General features: G+C 41.7%; 1 protein-coding gene across 4 annotated transcripts in view; it reads right to left on the bottom strand.

The window, feature by feature from the left end:
• Positions 1 to 22,091, bottom strand: part of ino80 (INO80 complex ATPase subunit) — a 38,845-nt gene extending 16,754 nt beyond the window's left edge. The window contains exons 1-27 of one of the 4 annotated variants that reach the window (XM_005917621.3): positions 21,958 to 22,091; positions 20,668 to 20,727; positions 20,107 to 20,299; positions 19,646 to 19,803; positions 19,459 to 19,526; positions 19,170 to 19,316; positions 18,526 to 18,646; positions 18,191 to 18,396; positions 18,045 to 18,098; positions 17,688 to 17,891; positions 17,368 to 17,572; positions 15,715 to 15,782; positions 15,410 to 15,631; positions 15,000 to 15,080; positions 14,449 to 14,544; positions 13,557 to 13,616; positions 13,319 to 13,461; positions 12,541 to 12,625; positions 12,291 to 12,408; positions 12,046 to 12,131; positions 10,289 to 10,456; positions 9,195 to 9,328; positions 8,754 to 8,821; positions 8,221 to 8,314; positions 7,635 to 7,851; positions 5,168 to 5,308; positions 4,358 to 4,583 (exon numbers count right to left, since the gene is read on the bottom strand). In XM_005917621.3, coding sequence (XP_005917683.1) covers positions 4,358 to 4,583; positions 5,168 to 5,308; positions 7,635 to 7,851; positions 8,221 to 8,314; positions 8,754 to 8,821; positions 9,195 to 9,328; positions 10,289 to 10,456; positions 12,046 to 12,131; positions 12,291 to 12,408; positions 12,541 to 12,625; positions 13,319 to 13,461; positions 13,557 to 13,616; positions 14,449 to 14,544; positions 15,000 to 15,080; positions 15,410 to 15,631; positions 15,715 to 15,782; positions 17,368 to 17,572; positions 17,688 to 17,891; positions 18,045 to 18,098; positions 18,191 to 18,396; positions 18,526 to 18,646; positions 19,170 to 19,316; positions 19,459 to 19,526; positions 19,646 to 19,803; positions 20,107 to 20,258 — 3,322 coding nt within the window. In that variant the 5' untranslated portion in view covers positions 20,259 to 20,299; positions 20,668 to 20,727; positions 21,958 to 22,091. The other 3 variants (XM_005917622.3, XM_042219110.1, XM_042219111.1) reach the window with 3 other exon arrangements.

Genomic DNA, 22,091 nt, shown 5'->3' with positions numbered 1-22,091 from the left:
GGCACAAAACAACTTTAAAATCATGGCCTGACAGGGATGAGGACTGCGATAAGACCACACCCCAAAACACGAGCAAATCCCATGTGGTGTCACACCACTCTGCCGTTGCTATGGATACACATATCAAGCTTCACCACCTGCCCTGCCCCCCCTTTCACAGCACCACCCTCCTCGCCACCACCACCCGCTTCAATCCAATCCAGTCTAACAGAGGTATTCACCCAGCCAGGCCCTCCCCATCTCCTTCATGCTTACCGCCTGCTGGCAGATTAAGCTGCACTCCCTTGTCCCTCCTCACACCCCCATTCTACTACATCCACTGTAGCACCCTCCAGCAGCCTCTCCATCCTTCCCTCCTCCACTTCTACACTCACCCTCCCACTCCACGATACACACCCTCTCTCGCTCGCCCCTTCCCTCCCCCTGCTGTCTGTCCCCCGACGTTGTAATCCAATCCCTGCAGGGCCAGAGCCAGGGGTCTGACATGGTCCTGACCCAATTAGAGGCCTGCTGCCAGCTAATTAACCCCGGCCCAGCCCTGGTGCCTGGCGCCTGATACTCCCAAACCAACTATGGCGCTAATTTCATTAATACGCGGCTACAATCTTCTATGCTGTCCTCTGTTTCCTTCCCCTCTGCTGCTGTTGTCTGCCAAAGCCAAGTGGGGAGCTGCCCTGAGCACGGAGGGAAGTGAGCCAGATGTGATGAAGAACAGCAATTTTGCAGAAAAGGAGTTAGTGAAGGAAGATGGATGAATGGTTATGTGAGAAAGAGAGACAGATGGGAGGCCACAGAACAGGTCGAATCAACGATCGAACCAAGCACCAGCCCCTCACTGTACAATGATACATTACACTGGGCAATCAATAAGTCAATGAGCAACACTTGTTCAGCAGCGCTGATGATGGAAATATTAGCCTGACACTACTTTGCTGCTTCTGCATATATTGACAAAAATCAGAGTGAAACTTAATTTTCTTACAGCGACAGCATCAGTACAGCTAAGAGCCAGATGCCAGTGGGAGGATTTGAAAGCTAGGAAGTGAGAAGCCCGACAGAAAACAGGAGAATTTAGTGAAGATTTACAACCCCCCCAAACAAAGTCTGTCTGCATCCAGAAAGCAGTATCTCTGCTCTGGAGCCTGAAAGAGAGTCATAAAATTTTTTTTTAAAAAAGAACATAAATTCCCTTAAAAGAAAAAAATATGCTTGCACAACTAAGTGTGGCTGAGTCTGAGCGATGGAGGAGCATATATGGAACATGTTCACACATACACCACCGCCTCCCCTCAAGCATGCAAGAGGAACGCTTCTTTTGGTTCTCTAGGAGTCGTTAAAGCAGCGGAAGAGACAGACAGTCTGATGAAGACTCCCAAGTTTCGCTGGGGAACCTCACCGCACCACACCACAGCGGCCCACTCTGAACTCTGTCATTAAGACAGATTACTGCTAGTTACCCTTGGCTGGCATTGACTCAGAACTTACCACAGATCAAAGCACAAAGATTACTTGGCTTCCATGTTTAAAGATCCCAGCATAGAAAAATAATGTGGCTAATGTCTCCCCCTTCAGTCTACACTGGATTTTTTTTTTTAAATTTGCTCTTTCTTGTGGACACATTTATAGCCATAAATTGGACTAGGAAATCACAATCCCTTTACACACTTGGCTGTATGTTTTGTTTTTCATTGCTAGCAAGAAAAAAGAAAAAAGCTGAATTCCACAGACGGACACCGGTGCCAGCTTAATGCAGATTAAAAGGGGCAGAGTCAGACGGAGATGTGGTGAGGCTGGCAGTCTGTGTTGTTTTGTGCCTGTCTATCAGAGGGCCGGGGAAGCTTCCTGCCATTTTGGTGGAGAGCAGAGTTTCTTTGAAGGGACAGGAAGGCAGAACTGCATTTCCCACAGCCTAATGTGAACGGCAGGGCCAGAACTTTACTGATGGATATGGAAGTACGCGCACACAGACTCCTGTGTGCTCTCTAATGCAGCTAAAAAAAACCCCAACAACAACCAAAAAACAGCTCCACAACCTGCCAACCATCTCCTTCAGAGATTCCTTCACGGCAGCAACAGTCGTTTAACAGTACACAATAAAGCTAGAAAAAGAGTTAAAGAGTCGGTGCTATAGTGAGAAGCCCGTTATTTTGTGGAGTGGCTGCTTCTAATTAATGCGAGGGAGACAGAGGCCACACAGACAGCAAGGAAAGCTATTTCTGTGGAACTTAAAGTTTCTTTTAAACTTCAAATCTGTCTCCATTTGAATTTTTTTTTTTAATTGAGTGGTTGCGAGGAGTAGAATTTTCACAAAGCAAACTAAACTAATTTGGCAAGAAAACAAGCCCAGAATTTCTCTGTAACTAGAGTCCAATCTTCTTTTTCTGCCATGTCTCCGTGGAGAAGACAGTGTGGCTGCTTGGGCTTCATTTTTGAGCTGATAATACATGATGCTTTCTTTCAGAGACATACAGAAGCATCGTGTCATCATCGGTGTTAACATTTTTAACATGTAATTAATTCTCTCTCTTTTTTCCTTCAAGGAAATAATACAATTACAATGACATCAAAACAAATAAACAAACAAACAGAAAATAATGTACGGTCCAAAATGTTACAGCCCATTGTTTTTTCCTCCTCTATGGCCTGATTCCTAATAAGTCCTCTGATTAGATTCCTCCATCGATATCAGTGGGCAGCTGTACTCACGCCATGGCGCTCAAAACAAACAGTTATTCAGCTCTGCCATTTGTTCTAAAGGTGTGGGGCTGGGAGTGCGGAGGAGACGGAGGGTGGGAAACTTCAGCTGAGCTACTGTACATATCTGAGCCTTGATGTGGCAACAATGTGTTCAGCGGAGGACGGGTGCCTGAGTGTTGGGTCACTTCCTTCCTACTGAGGCTGAGAAAGAAGTGGGAGACCAGACGGACTGAGAGCCCGTGGCCAGATACTGATTTCAGCCCAGCGCACCGTCCTGTCTGTTAGTGAAGGAGAGAGAGGTAAAAGCTTGTCCCCCTGAGCGTGGGAGAGTGTGTGCGGAGGGCTGAGAGACACCTCGGTCCCCGTGTGAGCACCGCACACATCCCTGAATGGGCTCGACTGTACATAAACAACACACATATACACACACACTCACTCGCACACAGGCAGACCATCTATTAGTGTTACCTAACTGAGCACTTGAACAATGACCAGTAGCTAAACTTCCTCGCTTTGTCTGCCTCCGTATAACTTCACAAGAGCTTTCAGGCTGTTCTCACACAGACACACAAATACTTGTTGTGTTTCTCACTTTTACACAGAAACGCTCTCACAAGCACATGTATACACAGGAGCTTAAAAAAAGGACTAAGCTTTATTATTATTTATCTGACAGGATCTAAAGGACCTATTATGATTTTTAGAGAAGCTGTTGTTTTACAGTGCACCTCAGAAAGTACTAAAGGTTGTTAAATGAGCGCACTGCAGGCTTATCAAACAAGGTATCCAGGGTCTGCTGCGCTGGGACAATTTGACAAAACAGTCATCATAATCCATAACAGAGTTTATCAGAGACCCCTTCATTAGGTCACTGAGAACGGATGTGCTTTCTGTAAGAAGGTAGCGGCCTCTCTCACCTTAGACATCCATCAGTCATCTGAAGCCTGGTGGTGAATCACCTTTTAGTGTGCTGCAGCTAACCCTTTGCTCAACAAGCCAATCTTTTCTGATAAAGGTCTGCTAAGCCATAAATTCACTTGGACAAACCCCCCCCCAAAACAAAACACAATCTTTCCATTGAATCTCATAATTCAATGGAAATTGCTGGTATGTGTTGTGAACCTCTGCAGAAGCCCTTTATCTCAGCAGTTCCCTGGGAAATCACTGTGTGACCTACAGGTAGAGATAGTGGAGGGTGATGTTGCTTGCCCTGCTCTCCTGACCCAGGACTAAGATCTATGGATTCTCCCACGGGCCTCTATTACTCACTATTCTATAAAAGAGGATATCCACTATTTACTGTTATTGGTCACCTCTGTGTGGAGCTAAACTTACCTCATTTACTGCCCTAAACAAGCTCTGTATCTCTCTCCACATAAGCAAACGTTCTTCATATTAGCTGCCCCTTGAACAGTCATTGCTGTTACATGCTACATCTAATACATCTATTTGTTAGACTGCAAATTGTGGGACATTTACTTATGGGATTTGATAGCCTAGTGTGAAAAGCTGTGCATGAGACCAGGGGGACTCATTTGAATGTTCAGTAGTAACACTCCAAAGTAAAGGAGAAATGGCCCCTCACACACACACACACACACACACACACACACACACACACACACACACACACACACACACACACACACACACGACTTACCAGGTATCCGTATAAAGGACCATCCATGGCGGGGATAGAGGGCCATCACACCCCCAGGGCATTGTGGGTGAAAGGCATTAGCCCTCACACGCCATTCTGATGCCAGTTCAGGAGAGCCGTACAGGAAACACTGTTTAAAGATCGTGCCTCCTCCGCTGCGTGTCACCTGCCACTCGTATTCAGCACTGCGGTCGTTACAATAGCGCTCCATGGGTACTGCTGTCACCTTGGAAACAAAAGACAGCATTGCATGATGGATAGAAACAACATTTTACGATGGCAAAGCACAAATACTGTACGCTGACATAGGCTCAGTTTTTAAGACTTCTTTTTTTCTTGAACAAACTGATAACTTTGCTCCAGAGAGATTCAAGCTGTAGATGGAGAGATGTCGATGCATGCAGTCCTGGTTTCACTGAATCAGCAACTTCTGCATCTGCGTATGTTTGTGTGTGTAGGGGGAGGAGGAGGTGAGGGGGCAAGAGGAAGCTGAACAACTACTGAATAACCTGAGCAAGAAGCCCTTTTTTGGAGACTCCGTTTGTTTTAAGTGCAGCTGGGAGTCACAGTGTTGACCTCCTGTACCCCAACCACACACAGTCATACAAACATTTCACAGATAAGAGCTTCTCATTGTTAAAAAGCCACAAAAGCATTGTTCACAGCGCTTCCCTCTTCCATTTCCACGACCACCCAAATGCTTAGCTGTTTTAAGCGCGCCAGCACACAACCCCGACTGTCATCACATACAGACAGGCAGGACTTGCAAGTGTGTCCTCCTCAGTCTGTTTGTTGCTCTTATACACATACCCTGGGTGTGGCGGCTAGCAGGAACTTAGGTGGCAGCGTGGGCTGGCAGGATTGGATTGTAAAGGTGCCCAATTTTCTGCAGTGGACCTTCACATCTGTGTGCCCCACCACGCCGGGCCTGGAGGCCGTGAACACCAAATCCTGAAAAGTATATACAGAAATCACCACAATGAATCAATGATTTTGTTTAAGCAGAAAAGAGAGGATCTGCAAACAGAAGTAAACAAAGTAGGATCATACAAAGCTCACTGAGTTCAGTGCTCATCGTTTTATAAGCTGTTTTCACATTATATTTAAGTTTATCTGGCTTTTATCCAAAGATATTACATAACATTTCAACTTAAGGCTGAAATTGCTATGTGAAATGTAAGATTACTGCAGCCTATATGGTTTAAACTCCACATGTCACAGCATGTGGGCATCAGGATAAAACACTGTGGTAAACACAAACATTCATTTGGAACAAAGTATAGTAGAGTATTACAGAATGGTAGGTTTTTAAAGGAATATGATAATGTCTGCTTTTGTGTGACGTGTGTGAGATTATGGGTACACAGTGCCATCTAATGGCAGATAAAAAAATAAATAAATCAACTATCAGTGTCAGACCAACTCAGGCAGTGCTTAGCAACTACAATTTTTTCTTCATTTTCTTTGTTGAAGGCCATAATGCTTTGTGTGTGTTTCACAAAAGCAATGCACCAAGGAAGATGTTAGTTTTTCAAACCCAGCAAGAACAGATTATTTTCACATTGAGCACTGAAAGCTTCATCCTCTTTGAACATACAGGAGGATGTTACGATTGTTAGCAGATTGCAGTTAAGACAAAAAAAAAAAAAAAAAAAATCAGTTTAAAAATGTGCTGACAATATGCAAAAATCATATCAGCACTTCTTTATGGTTGTGAAATATAATTATGATGTCAGATACAAACAAAAGCAGAGTTTCATATGGTAGATATGGATGACATTAAGAGAAAGACAACATGCTGTTTGTATATTACGACTGTTTCAGCACTGAGATGGAACAGAGATGAAGTGAGAGTGAAGCAGAGGGACAGACAGCCAATCCAAAGCTCCCCCACAGCTTTCTGGGTATAATAGTGCGCGTCTTGGTTCTCTCGGTTTTCTCAATTCCTTGATAGAAGCAAAAGGAAAGCTGAAAGCAATACTGGCCACGCTGTCAAGTACACAGCCAGAGAGAGATGAGCCAAGCAGAAAGAAGTGCCACTGTGTGCCAGCTCCATGCAGTTTTAAAAGAAAAATGAGGAGTTAAAAGAAGTTGGCAAGAACTGCGGGAGTGAGTCATTTCTACAAGTAGGAGTTTGGGGTCAGCGTGGTCATAAAGCACACATACAGTAAAAACTCTCCAGGTGTCTGCGAGTTTCTATTCCTTGCTCATATTTGAAGTTGCATCTAATATTCTTATTCTCATATGTTGAGAAGCTCCAGGGGGGAACCTAAGATGCTAGACAGCTGCCTAACCCAGCATGATGAGGCCGGGAAAGGAAGAGGAGGATGGAATTACCCCCGGCAGCATTTACTCCTGAGTATTTTCCACCCAACAAGTTAAGCTAGAATTGGTGGAAGGGTGGAAATGTGATACAGAAAGTATCTGCCAATGGCTAGAAGTTTGCTGAGTGAAATCTTGATGATTTTTTTTAGGCTTTTCAGTTAAGCAGATAAGTGAAGGAGCAGGAATTTTAAGCAGCGACAGTGTAGAGCTTTTATTATTATATTTTTTTTACTATTCTTTGTATTTGAACTGGCATTGCACCACTTCTGTACTAACAATAAGATTTCCATATTGCCAAATAATACAAAGAAAAAAAAAGTCAAAGCAATAATGTGCTGTCTCAGCAGTACCCATGAAACTATTTGCGTGTAGAGAAAAGGCTTTGCTGTATGCATTACATTTATCATCTTTACCGACGAACATTACACATCACTAATCATATTTTGTCATAAAACACCAGCAACACACTGGTCATGTATACTAATCCACACAGACAGACCTCACAACCAGCTAAAAGTCTGTACTAAAAGCAGATCAATATGTTTTAATTATTAATACAAGACTTTGTATATATATTTTTGAAATGGTGTTTAATGATTTGAGGAGATTTCCTGTACACATCTGATGTAAGAGTGAAGCTAGATGGTGTGCTGCGAGGTCGTAGAAACATATACCAGGAGGGAAATCGACATTAATGGGTCACAGGGCTACAAAGGGATTAGGTTCCACATTGCGTCCCTGTGGACGGAGAGGAAGCTTGGGGCAGAGAGCATGATGTGTGGCCAAACACCGGCTGATGCTCTGGAGAGAATTTCAGCACTGTCAGCAGGACATGGATCCTTTACTGGCGTTTCTCATTTCTGCCACACATTAATGTGTACTGCAGATGGCTACTCAGGAATTTCTTGCGTATAGCTTGCCATCAGCATGCATGCACCTTGATGTTTCTTACCTGCAAAACAGGACTGTTGTGCATGTTGGGGAAGGAAATGGGTCGGTTCAGCCACAGAATCAGGTCCTTGCGAGACAGACACTTAATCCCTGGCTGTAACTTTCCTCTGCAAGCCTCCCCGTCTCCGGCTTCCTCCTGGCCCTGTTCTTCAAGTTCGAACAGGCGCTGATGATGGAGCCGGTATGCAGCTTTCAGAGACAGAAAAAGGGCTAACCACCTGTAAAGGCAGGAAATGAAGACTCAAGTTACAAATGGGAAAAAAACTGTAGAAATGGGTTTAAGTGATACATAAGCTCAGCCTCAATTAAGGTGGATTTACAACTTTTCAATGTTTAAAATTGGACTACAGTAATTTTGCTTACCCCTTTGGCTTTAAGGCAACCCACTGTTTAAGCCAACTTACTTCCCAAATCTTCACAAACAAAAGGATTTAACAGCAGGAGGATGGGGCTGTGCTTAAGATGACCATATAAGGTCACATAAGGTCATATATATCCACTCTCACTGACATCTTACTTAGCTAAGAGTAAAAATATCCGTCTGAAACAGAGCATTTAGAGCAGTCTAAAGCCTATTTGATGCCTACCTTACTAAGGTGCCTTGGAGGATAAGATTGGACAATTCAGCTGGTGACACGTCAATGAAACGCAAGAAGGAGAAACAGCTTCCTTTGTCATCACCTGAAAATGGCAAATAAAAAAATTTAAATATTTGAAACATGACACTAAAGAAATCAAAAAAGGAGAAAATGTTAAACATGGATTAATGGAAGTCAGGGATTAACCACTTTTGATTGATGGAGGCAAACACAGGTATTTAAAATGCCCCCTGTGCCCATTTTTCTGACAATATTTCTGATTAAAAATAGCTGAACTGTGTTTCAGGTCTTCACCACACTGACTGAACATGTAGCCAACACCAAACTGGTGTGACAACAGGTTATCATCAGCCACTGCCATCATAAGTATCATTTTATTATCAGTGCATCCCTAATGGAAACATCAAATTAAGAAGACAGAAACTGAGGTTTGGATGTCAGGTCACGTCACAGGAGAAAACCAACTCCTGGTTTGAGCAAGAACTGTCTGTATTCTAGCTGAGAGCTTGACGTGTGCTCACCTTTCCTGTGAAAGAGAGACTGCTGTATGTGATTCGGGGAGAAGGGAGACAGCAGCACTTGAAGTAATCTGAGGACGACATGGAGAGAAAGACCAGGTTACACCAAAGTTTAAAAAAAAAAAAGGAGGGATAGCAGACCTGAACCTAAATTTGACATGATCATCTGATCTCAGTCCAACCCACACAAATTCTTATTTTCCTATCTATAATTGGGATAATAACCACTTGTGAGCCCCAAAGTCAGCTTATGTCCACAAGGCTGAATATTTGTTGAAGAAAAAAAACAGACAGTTTTCAAAGTGTTTACACAGTAATTTCAAATGTAAACGTAACCCTAAAACACTGTTAACAGAAACTCTGACAGACCGTCTATTATTGGATTAAGTGAATATTAGTGAAGATTACTTGATCCTGTGAATGTCTCTGTGTGTAAGAACTCACTTTTTCCTGGTCTGATTGTCCGTGTGAATGAGGCCATGACGGTAGAGGAACTTGCACATGACGTAGGGCTTGAGGGACATGTGGAAAGGTGAGCGGGTCTCCTGACGCTCAAACAAATCAGGGTGGTTGCAGAGCTACGCACAAACATACGCACAGTTGGAGTTCAGGAATCAGCATGTTTGTTTTGTGCAGCCAAGTCATTGTTCGGATCAGACTAACATTCTCAACAAACGGTAAATGGACTTGTTCTTATAAAGCACTTCTACTGTACTTGAGCAATTAAACTGCTTTATACAACATATCTCTTTCACCAATTTCACACAAACACACGTTTAAGAGCTTCCTACCTAATAGTCACACATTCACACTCTGCAGAACGCATCAGCAGTTCAGTATTTTGCACAAGGACACTTTGGCATGCAGGTTGGAGCAGCCAGCCACCTTCTGATTAGCAGATGACCTGCTCTACCTCCTGAGCCACAGCCAACCAAAATATGAGAATTAATATAATTTATTTTTTAAACCCACTATACCTTAATAACTAAATAGGTTATGTTTACATCAGTGCTTGTCTGTTTTAGTGCCAAAAAGTAACAGGCCAATTTTCAGCAGCTGGAGCAGTATTACGGTGCTGATTTCACAATTACTTTAACAGTCCTGTCACAAGCACATACGCCAGGGAACTGCTTAGGGTCCAAGGCTTTTAAAGGGCCCCTAAAGAACAATTTGTGATGGCATCTATGTGAAAATGGCCCCCTTTCTCTATGAATTATGCAATTTAGGTCATACTAAATAAAAGATTTGGTCCATTTTGTATATTTGGTCATATCAGACAGAAAAGAAGATTACCTAGGGTCTGCTCATTGCACAATGACTTTGTGATTGGCAATTAGTTCGTATTGTTATGTGCTGTGCGATGTAACCAATTTATTGTTCAAACATCCAAACATATGCGTAGCCATAGTCTTATTTATTGTTCTTGAATATCTAGTTATTTGCTGAGCGTATAGGTCTCTTCAAGTGCCCTTCTAGTTTTCATACATTTTTAGCATTGAATACCATAAAGACAATAAAATATGGATCAGAGCTCATACCTTTCTAAACTGCATGACCAGATTCATGAGGGAGGAGGTGGTGCTGTGAGCCTGCTGGGCCGTGCCCATCGAGGACTGCAGCAGATCCTCGATAGAGATCTTGTTTCTCAGAGCCTGGTAGAGCAACCTTTGCCGGGAGGTCAGCTGACAGTAGGTCAGGATCTCAATCTGAAGAAGGTAAGGAGAGTTCAAACATTAAAAAAAAAGACATATAAGTCACATAACATACATGCAGAATAATGCCTTATTAAAACTGTGCTGCAGAATCATTGTTCTCAACGAAGGATGCTTCATCATGTGTAGTTCAAATTAACTTTACATTGTCCCCGCCCCGTTGGTCAGCCGAACAAAATGGTTTTGATTTTTCTGAGTCAGCATTTCTATCCCATTAGAACACACACAGTGTTTTCCTGTGAGCTTAGCCCAAACTGTTATGCGAGTATGGACTTCATGCCATTTGCCCAACAGTCTTTAAACAAACATTCAAATCTCTGGTTTTATCTTGTGCCACGCTTTGATGAAAGCCGTGAAACCCAACGGTAACAATCCATAAAACCATACCGTGAACCACCAGTGAACTTTCCTGGTTAGTATTGGCTTTCAGTGTTCTGACAAAACAAAGAGGAACCAGCGGAGAGCGGAGAAGTCAGGGAAGTGGGCTGGCAGGACTACATGTGGGTGCAAAGGAAAGTGAAAAAGACAGATGTGGGGGAGTGGTGAACTCTGCCATTCCTCGAGACTCCCACAGAGCATGAGCGACTGCGTGTGTGTGTGTGTGACCTCGGGTCCAACATCTGTCAGGAGGATCTGCCAGCACAAGCATCACTCATACCTTCATTACAATACTTTCTCTGTCAATGAGGTGTACAGAGAGACAGATGGAGGAAGGCTCCATGTTTAACCAGGAGAGGTGACAAGCATAATACCACAACACCTGCATTTATTCTAGCTTTAAGCTCCTTTATTGCATCATATTAGATTTCATTTATTGAGATCCTCACTTCTTTTTTGGACATATTTTCTATTCTATTCTTTTTTTTTAATTTTTTTAAACAGAGCATTGTGTTCTGCATCCTGATCGGCTGTAGCCCATTTTCAATCAATCATCTCCGTGCTGTGTCTCCTGTCCGGTACAGAATGCGTTCAGCTTGTCAAATTTACATAAATCTTCGATCGCTAGCAATGTGACTCTGAGTGGTGTACTGTATGTTTGTAACTTTTCACCCCAACAAACAACAATGTCGACGAAACATTTTGGACTGTCAAAGGCACCTGCAGGTGCCTTTGATTCTATACTTCTTCTATACTATACTATACTAATTCTATACTTCTATACTCTATTCTATACTTCTGGACTTATTTTTCTACGAAGGTTTGAGCTTTGAGAGTGTTTAAACAAGACAGATTGTGGGAAATTGTTCACGCCTGTCTGAGAAAAGTGTATAAAGTGTGTAGTGAGGGGTTTTATAGCCTTAATAATAATTGTAAAAAATAATGTTGGCTACTTCACGGATTTCACCTATCGTGGGTTAGTTTTAGAACGTAACTACTGCGATAAAGGAGGGACCACTGCAAATCACATATTTCTTATACTATCTTAGCAGAGTATAGGGATTAAAATATGGAGAGGGAATGTGGCATAACACGAAGGATACCACTTGGGGGGGAAGAAACCCATCTTTTTTTGCCCTTAGGAAAACTGAAAAATGAGATTGTCGTGTCACCCTTAATTGTTAATACACTCTTGGTTCTTCTACCTTGTCTGAGAGTTCATTTTCCACATCCTTCTTGATTCTGCGCAGCATAAAAGGCTTCAGGATCATATGCAATCTGGATAGTTGGTCTGAAAAACAACAACAAAAAAATTATGTTTACTTACAAATCATATCACATGCAAATAGAGCCAGGATAGAAGAACAGTGTTGGTACACCTATTTTCAAATAAGCTAAAAAGCATACATATAAAATAGGGGGAAAAAACAGTAGCCTTTGCTGTACTCACTCTCATCGATGGCAGACTTGTTTTCAGCATGGCTCTCTATGTCCTTGGAGAACCACTCGTTAAACTCTTCATGGGAATCGAACAACGTAGGCATGATGAAATGCAGCAGGGCCCACAGCTGAGAGGAAAACATGCAGTCTCTTACAGTTCTGCCCGGATGACCACACACTTGCCAACACACACACACACACACACACACACACACACACACACACACAGACAGACAGACAGACAGACAGACGTCTCTCACCTCAGCCATTGTGTTCTGAATGGGCGTCCCGGTTAGCAGAAGTCTGTTCCGACACTGGAACTGCAGGAGGATTTTCCACCGAACGCTGAAAAAGCACAGAAACCAGGACCGTCACCTGCTGTGACAGCTACAGATGTTTATCATCTGCATTTAACACTTCATTTAATGTAATCACTGGATGTACTACATTTTTTGGGATTATCGCTTGTGTGTGGCTGTACGTTTGGCCAGTCTATTGATTTTGGCTGGTCTCCAGTAGGAGCCGAGAAATGACACACACTAGTGAAACCGTAGAGACCGGTTACTGTATTTTTCCAGACATTTTTGTTGATTTACCAAATGATTTAAAGAACAGTTTCCCTTGTTCTGCATATTTTAGCTGATTTATTACAAACTTTTTTCACTTGCATTTCTCAAGACACTTATCCAAAGCACGCAGGGCTTTATTTGTTCTGACAAAAAAACAAGAAAACTTACAAATGGCCACAGCATTCTGTGCAAGTTAGAACTGCTGGGACTAGAAAAGAGTCATTTATTTTACAACACTTGTGTTTTGGCCAGAATGACATTATAATTGGTTAGTAAAGTTGTTAAAAGGCCGGTCTGCATTTAAAACATCTTAATAATGTTTGTATGTTCAGGCTAGTTATTGAGTTGCCAAAGAAGGGTAAGATAAAATCTTTAAATACAAAGTCTGATAAATCAGATATCACGCATCAACACATGAACCTGTGACCCTGTGATCACAAATATCAATGCCACCATGATAACGCTTTACCTTGTGCTGCTTTTCAGTGCCTGGGCTTCATCTAGAACCATGTACTGCCACTTGACTCTCTGAAAGTACTTGACATCTTGGACCACCAGCTGGTAGCTCGTGATGACCACGTGGAATGGTGCATTTTGCGTGTAAAGGGTTTTCTGTGTGACAAAACACAGCGTTAAGAGTTAAAAGGATAAAAAGTGCTGAGTTTACTGGCTGCAAAATGTACGGTGATGTATCCTATAATGTTTACCTGGCTCCAAAATTTCCGAATCACTTTCCGATCGTGAGGATTTCCCCAGTACGGTAACACCTATGGGACATATCAGTAACACTGTTCTGTCAGAAAACCTTCATAGATCAAAATAATCCCCATGTGAACATGTTTAAAGCAAAAAAACAAAACCCTACAGTTAAGACTGAGCAATGCTGGAAAAACAGAGCCACAGTGATGTTCTCAGAGAAAATGTCTAGGCATAACATCGCACATGAATCACTGCCCCACTTGTTGAGATATAGAATGCGATGTGAAAAGATTTACACATCATTACGTCGCTCAACGCAAGCCGCTTTCCCATTGTTTTCAGTCAGGCTTGCTTTGAATGTTCAGGAAGCTTATCTTCAAATTGTGTAATGGGGTCTTTTCACACCTCATTAGCAAAACAAACTGCAATTGATTTATTTCCAAACTGGCTGAGAAAATGGGCAAAGCTGAATGTCGTACACAACAAAGAGTCATGTTTATCACTGACTGTGTGTGTGTGTGTGTGTTCAAGCATAGCTGACATATTGATGCATTTGATAATATTTTGGCTACGCACAGTCTTTCAAGAGCCAGTTATGGCATGCAAAATGATTTTTTTGAGATGTATCACTCAACAAAAATAAAAACAGCTATGTAGTTATGTGTCAATGCGAACAGTGCTACAATACTGCCCCCAAATGGACAGCTCCAGATAACATTTCATCTGGTAACCTGCGCTTGCTCTCAGAATGTCAAAACTAACAAACCACTGCATTAAGAAGCGGAGAGAGAAATGCATTGGCGGAAGAACAACAGAAATGACGAATCAGCAGTTCCTTTGGACGTGCTTCTGCAGATGTTTCAGTGTGTGTGTGCTCACTTAGCCACGATGGGTTCTCACCTTGAATTTTGGCACAAAGCGGGTGAACTCCTGATGCCAGTTGTTGAGTGTAGACGCTGGAGAGATGATCAGGAATGGACCCCAGATGTTATCTCTCTGTTGCAGGAACAGAAAAGCAAATATAATGTCAACCACCGCAACAGGTGGTCTGCTGTGCTTGTGTGAGCAGCACCCAGAAAACAGGAAGTCCTGGAGGGCCTGTGAAGCCCACAGCATGCACCTTCCTGTCAACGACAGTTGACTGAAAAGCTCGCATTTCCACCTTTTTTTTTTTTTTTTTGGCCTTTGGGGTTGTGAGACTAAAAAATGTAAAGAGCTGGCAAATCAGCTCTTCAGAGGAGTGAAGTCATATGACTAATTCATTGAAATGTTCCAGCACCTGCAAAAAGCCAGAAACTGGGGACCATTTAAAGGATGCAGGTGCAAATAGGCTGCCTTTTAGATGTTTTATCACAAGTCGAAAACAATGGTGGAGTCAACTGAATATTCCGCAAAGTGTTTTGGAAGAGTGTGGTGAATGAAACCTTTTGGCCCCCCGTCCTCTCTCTCACCTCTGCTAAGTGTGCCAACAAAGCGATACTCTGAACTGTCTTTCCCAGTCCCATTTCATCTGCCAAGATTCCATTGATTCCCTGTGGAAATGAAGAGCAAAAGAGAAAAGGGAAGAAGAATTAAATCACTCAGTGGGGAGGAAAAAAAAATATTAGAAAACATCCTAAAACTGTACACATGTTGACCAAAAACAATGCTAACGAACCCTGAATCATGTTAGTGCTGTTACACTAGAGATTCATAAATTTTCTTAACCAAAACACTAATAAAGATTTCTTTTATACTGTTGGCCATTAAAAACTGCCCAATTCATAGTAATGAAAACAAACTAAAGGAATACTGAGAGTTTCAGAAAAGCGCAGCATAAGTCAGAAAAAACAATAAAAAAAATAAAATAAGACACGTGTACCTGTTCATAAAGGTTAGCCAGCCAGTTCATGCCTTTGAGTTGGTAGCCCTTGAGTTTTCCGTTGAAGATGGTGGGTTGAGGAATGTCTTCATCTGCGCGGATGGATGGGTTTGAAAGGCTGTAGCTTTCTCCAAACCCAGAGCCGGCTCCTGTGGACAAGCTGCCAGCTGCATGCAAGGACGCACTGCGACTGTCTTTAGCCTCTTCATCGAACATTCGCGTCTAAAGGAGGAGATTTGGACATTACTGCCAGTTGCGCTGTGTGAATTAGGGCATCTAATAAAGGATGTGCATGAATTACTCACTCTCTCCTGATGAATCTGGTAGGCCTCTTGGGCATTCCTCAAGGCCTGGGATTTGTAGTATTCGCTATCTGCAATCACATACAATCATCTTGTGCATAAATGCATTGCAAACCATTTAAATTTAATATTTCTTCTGACAGAGTATATAGTCAAATCACAGATAGTCTAAACTGAAATTCTTACTAATGTATTACCACAATTCTTTATACTTAATCAAATGAACTGCAAATTATTATCATTAGTAAACGGTATAATAGCAACAATCATGATAAAAACAAAGTACACACTCTTTAAATTTTAACGTTTTTGCCTTAAAATCTTGCAAATGTACAAAACAGGACATGTTACACTGTCGTTATCTATTTACTGAAAAAGCAAAATGCAGACGAATTGAGTAAAAAAAAAAAAAAAAGTACATACTTACTGCTTCCCCATGAATTAGCAGGAGAAGCAGCAGTCAGCTGCTAAGCAAATGCACTTGTTTACCTGATCATCAGCACATGTGTTCAACAGCAGACATTTTGGGAGTTTGCTGGCCTGGAGCATTCATGTGTGTGTTAACTTAATGTGTTAATTCACCCCAACGCCAGACCCAAGACCTATATCTCAGGCTCTGCAGGCCTCAGTTAGTATGCTAAATGTTAACATTTGTGACAGTACAATTAGAAAAAGACTCGAGCAACGGTGATGATTTGGGCTTGCTCTACAGTGACAGGACCTGGGCACCTTGCAGTCATTGAGTCAACCATGACTCAATGACTGCAAGCTGTATGCCAAAGTATTCTAGAGTCAAATATTAGGCCATCTGTCCAACAGCTAAAACCTGGACCAAACTGAGTCACGTAACATGACACTGATCACAAGCACAGCCACAAATTTATGACAGAATGACTGAAAAAGAAAAGAATCACGGTGTTGCAATAGCCGAGTCAAAGACCAGGCCTAACCCTGACCCAAATGCTGTGATAGAATACCATCCATCCATTCGCTTCCGCTTATCCTTTTCAGGGTCGCGGGGGGCGCTGGAGCCTATCCCAGCTGTCATCAGCTGGGATTTGTAGGTATTCTATCCCAGCTGTGATAGAATACCTACAAATCTAAATGATCCATAAAGAAGACTGGACCAAAATCATTCCACAGTGACATGAGAGACTGATGAAGTCACTCATTGCTTCACTAAGTTATTGCTACGAAGGGCGGTTCTACAAGATCCTGAATCAAGGGTGTTCTTACTTTTCTACACAACGCTTTTGCATTTTGACTTAGGTTTTGTTAAATACATAATGACACAGTGTAACACATCATGTGCTTCGGTTCATTTGAGATTAATTTTAAGACCTACTGAGGACTAGATCATTTTTATCATGCTTGTGAATAGATGGAGAGTGTACTTTTGTTTTACCATTGTAGAAGCGCCTTGAGGTGACTTTTGTTGTGATTTGGCGCTATATAAATAAAATTGAATTGAACTGAATAGAGGAAGAAAAAAAAATCTAATCTACAAGTAGAAGATTAGACAGGAAACAAACAGAAATGAGTTTCGTCCCATTTAATTTCACACTGTTATAGTTGATGAAGTTGATAAATTTCAGCCATCAACGATGACTACTAATTTCTTCTGTAATACATTAAACTCGATTGAGTCGTTCATACCATAGTCCTCTTGTCCCATGTTGACCATTACTCCTCCTCCAATGTCTATCTGTCTCTGGGCTGCAGTGTCTTCAAGTTTTCTCAGAATTTCCTCCTGTGCTGCATCTGCACCTGGAGCCCCCACGCTAGCTTTACCACTCATAAAATGAGCATACAGCTCCGTCTGGGTAATGAGAAAATTCAGTTTGCGCTGCTGACGCTTGGCCTGAGAGAGTCAAAAAAAAAAACCCAGGGAGAAAAATGTATCTATATTTAGGATTTTCAAAAAACCTGTAACGGCAAATTAAAAATGTCTCCATAATAACTTCCTTGTCACAGACCTCTCTCATTTCTTCATCAAGTTTACGTTGCTCCAGGGCTTCCTTCTCGGCTCTCTTTCTGTGCTCCTTTTCCACCTTGTCATATTTTTTCCAGTAGAGCATCATCTCCTTGGTAAGACGCCGGGCACGGGGTAATGTTTCTTTACAGTTCTTCTGAGCCTGAATAGCTGCACGCCGGACCTCTCGCATGCACTGGTGAGCCAGCTAAGAGGACATGAATCACACGTTAAAAGTTACTTTTGCAATATACAGACATGGAGAGTTACCAACACGCTGAACACGTGTGCAAAACCAAAAACATTTAACAAAATGCTTTAAATGTACCTAGCCATAGAGTGCTGTGTACACTTTACTCACCTTTTTTGCATTGGTTAATACCAGATTCTTAGCAGAAGTCTTCTGCTTGAAGGACTGAAAAAAGTAGAAATGGGACAGTTGGCATTAGAAAATGTTGGAAAAATGGGACCAACATCAAAACAAAACTGACTCTTTGCTTAACTAACCTTGGGGATTTCTTTTTTGGCAATGGTGAGCCAGACTTTGCGTCGGCGAGCATTCAGCTGCTCGACGGTGAGATGTTTTTTCTTCACCATGGGCAGCGGAGCATCATGGGAAAACTTAGCAAATATTTTGGTGACGAAGGGACGCTCCTCATCCACAAATTCTCCCTCTCCCCGTTTCTTCTTCTTCTTTACTTTTTTTAGTTTGGCTACAAAAAAAAAAGGAAAGACATTTAAATGAAAAGGTAGATCTTGTTTGCAGTTTTAAAATATGTTTTTCTTGTTTGTTTTTGTTTTCCTTAAAGGCACTGACACTGGCGTGCCTTTTTTCTTCTTACCCTTAAATTTCTTTTCATCTTTGATTTTCTTTTTCTTTGGACCCAGCAGATGGCGTTGTTGCTCATAGAAGGGATCATGAGTAGATAAGAGTCCCGTGCTGTAGTACTGATATTGGTGAAGCTGAGCAAACACAAACACACAGAGGAGCATGATACATCTTAATTAATATGTCTGAAGAACTTTGTTGTAGGTGATGAGGCTCTGAATTGGCTGATTTTCATTTTTTTAAAGTAAATGTCTTGTCCTGTACTTCTTTATTTAGTGGGGTTCCCCAAGGTACTATTTTGAGTTCCCACTTATTTGCTTCTTATATATTATCCCTGAGGCAAATTGTGCATGGCCATGCCATTGATTTCACCCAATTATATATTTCACCACCTGTTCTGGCACCAGAGCTACATCCTGCATTATGTTCTGACTCTCTGAGAGGGGATTTCCAACACATTTCGACAGCTAAATGACGCTAAACCAGAAGAAATTATGAGAAACCACTATGAATCAAGCACAAGCAGAGTTATTTGCTCTTTTTGTTTTGTAGCACTTATTGATTAAGAACTTAATAAAGAAGCTTATTATTACAATGACATTAAATTGACACAAAGTATTAGCAAATAGTGTTCTTTATTTATGTGTGTATTTGTACCTCCCGGTCAGAGTAGAAGTTACTCTGATGCTGCCTCGTGTAACGATGGAGCCTCAGCATGTCATGTAGTTCTTCCCGAGACATGCTGAAGTTAGCGTCATCTGAGTCTGTATCTGAGTCTGTGGTGTCATCACTCAACAAGATACTCTACATGAGAAAAAAAGTAGGTACAGGCATGGTTAAAGGAAGCTGAGAGCATGTGACACACAAACGTATCCTATGAGAGAGGAGGTAGATATAAAACTAAAATTCTTCAAATATAGAGGTCAGTATTAGCCAGTGTAAATACCTTCAGCCATTTCCTGTTCTTCTTCAGCTTAGAAAAATTGTAAAGGCTTGTTTTATTTGCCTTTTGGTCTGTGAAACAAACAAAAAAAAGAAACAACACAGGATAAATATGCATGAAAAGATTCATTAAACCAATGAGTGTGGATGTGTAGCAATATGTCACTAACACATTTCTCAATACATCTTACCTTTACCTTGCAGAAGTACTCCATTAAGCGGCTTGCCATCTGCCAATCCATCTCCTTGATCACACGACTCATTCTTTATTGTCAAAGCCGTATCATGAGTGGTGGCATCCAGGGATATCCCTGGCTCCAGTCCACCCTCGCTGTCATCGCTATCATCACTACAAGAGAAATGTATGGCCGTAAGCTCAACATTTGCATCCTATTTGTATATTATCCGTTCTCTTCTTAGACAGTGTAATGTAAAGCAGATGACAAGAGGTGCAATCAGCCATGCAAAACATCTAAATTTGTATATATGTATGTATATATAAATAAATAAACACAATATACAGTTTAATTTTGATAAGATGGGAAGATTGCTGCAAACACTTCGTTTTTTTTTTTTTTTTTAGGTGGCCAAAACAAACCTTAGCCTGGAAGCAACAAGTGAATGCCCACTATCAGCACCTTTTTTTCTGTACCTGGTTATGTCTCTGTTGAAGATAGCAGCGGTTTGACGCAAAAAACTGTCCAACTTCAGGGATCTTTCTAAGCGCTGCAGGTAGAGAGGTTTGGCTAGGCTGGAGGCCCCTGATACCCCAACCTCCAGCTGGCCACCCTGCCCTGACGCCATACACCACAGACCACCTCTGCCCAGCAGGGCAGGACCTTTTACTGAAGAGAGAAGTATGGAAGAAATAGATGTGCAAATGGCACAAGGTAAGAATGAGCAGTACAGGAAAGTTACATCTATGTGAAGAAAAACATTTTAATGTTATTCACCTAAAGAGTAAAAATGGTCCAGACTAAAAGGAACTGTACATTGCTTCATTTTCTCAGCTAATCTGGTATAATGGGAGATAATCTCCTAGTATGTTTAAAGATTTCATAATTACTGCCTACATTTTTTTTTTGTCAAGGTCAGAAAAAAGGCACTTACACCAAAAACAAAATACTTGCCTCCAAATGCACAGATATGAAGTATGATACTGTCCATTCTACAAAATGTTTATTCTATTATTTTATTTTTTTATTGGACATACCTTCTCAATAATGGATGGCATTGATTTTCGATTCCAACACTAATGATCAAGATGACAAGCCTACAAAATAAGAAATGCAGTCACACACTGACAATTAAATGGAAAAAACAAAAGCTTTTATTAGAAGCTCATTTTACAGTGCTGTACTAACAGTGTTTATGCACGTGATTTCAAAACGACAAAGGAAGTTAGTTTATTTGGACATCTCTATCGGTTTAAAGTAAAAATAATTTGCTCCCATGTTTCAGTATAAATACGTCGTACACTAAATTGTGCTTTGAACTCAATTTTGAGAATTTATTTTAGTTTATTTTCAATAAAAAATAAGTTATGACACGTTATAATCAGCCATATATTATGCTCGATAGTGTGTCTAAGTAATCTTGGTAATCATTTTCAGTCCTTGCAGTTTATTAAAAAATAAAATTAAACTTTAGGCATAGTGTAATCAATTAAGTGTTATTGTGCATTAGGTCCTTATGAAGAGTCAGGTGGTTGTTTTGAGAGTTTCCATGCTAAAGTTAACTCAGCTGTCCACAACAATACCCATAAACAACACTATGGTATTTATTCACTTCACTTTCTGTGAGTTCATTTCCTCAAATGTAGTAGGCTGCAAGGGACTAAAGTTTAAAAATAAATACTTTTTTAAAATAGCATTGCTATCACGTCGTTACGTTGTGCTTTGGTGGATAGCAAAACCAAGCTAGTGTTAGCCAGGGCTTGCTAGCTAACCTTCAGCAATACTGTAGCTTCAAAGCTAACGACCGTTAGCTGTCAGCAAAAGCAGCATTGCCTCGGATCAGTGACAGTAAAGAGGCTCAATGTGCTGCTACAGACGCTCACTGACGGCTTTGCCCACGCCAGTTCAATTAGGTAGCACAGGTAGTTTTACTATAGCTAGCCCCTCCTTGCTATCTTTGTAACTTAGCGTATCATTAACGTTAGCTAGTTAGCTTATCAAATACTAAGGCGTTTTGACACCTTCGTCCTCTCACACCATTAATATGAAGTATTTAAATCGGCCCTGTCTCTTTAAGGCCACCACCTCCCTGCCTAAACAATGTATTAAGATATGAAATCGGTTTAATGACAACTCTTTAGCTTGTTTGCTGTCACCATGCAGCGACAGCTAGGGCCTCCGCCCGCGCCTCTTGGACCCTCGTTTCGGATACGAGCCGCGGCTCGGTTGCTTGGCGCACGCATGATCCCCATCTTTTAATTCTTTCTCCCTCCCGGCCATCTTCCCCATTGCTCCTTCGCCATAACAACCACCGCGGAGTCTCTCACCTCGGCCCCGTGTCCGCCTTTCAGTCTCTCTCGTCGCTGCTGCCGACTCTCGGTTCTCTGACTCCAAAATGGCGGTTTGAGACGCCGAGCGAGTCTGTGAGCTTTGAGTCGGCAGCAACAGCGGAGAGGCGGCC

Source organism: Haplochromis burtoni, unplaced genomic scaffold (genome assembly GCF_018398535.1).
Source record: "Haplochromis burtoni strain Fernald_Lab_line unplaced genomic scaffold, NCSU_Asbu1 Contig_28, whole genome shotgun sequence".
NCBI lineage: Eukaryota > Metazoa > Chordata > Actinopteri > Cichliformes > Cichlidae > Haplochromis > Haplochromis burtoni.
This window is presented reverse-complemented; position numbering and strand designations above follow the sequence as displayed.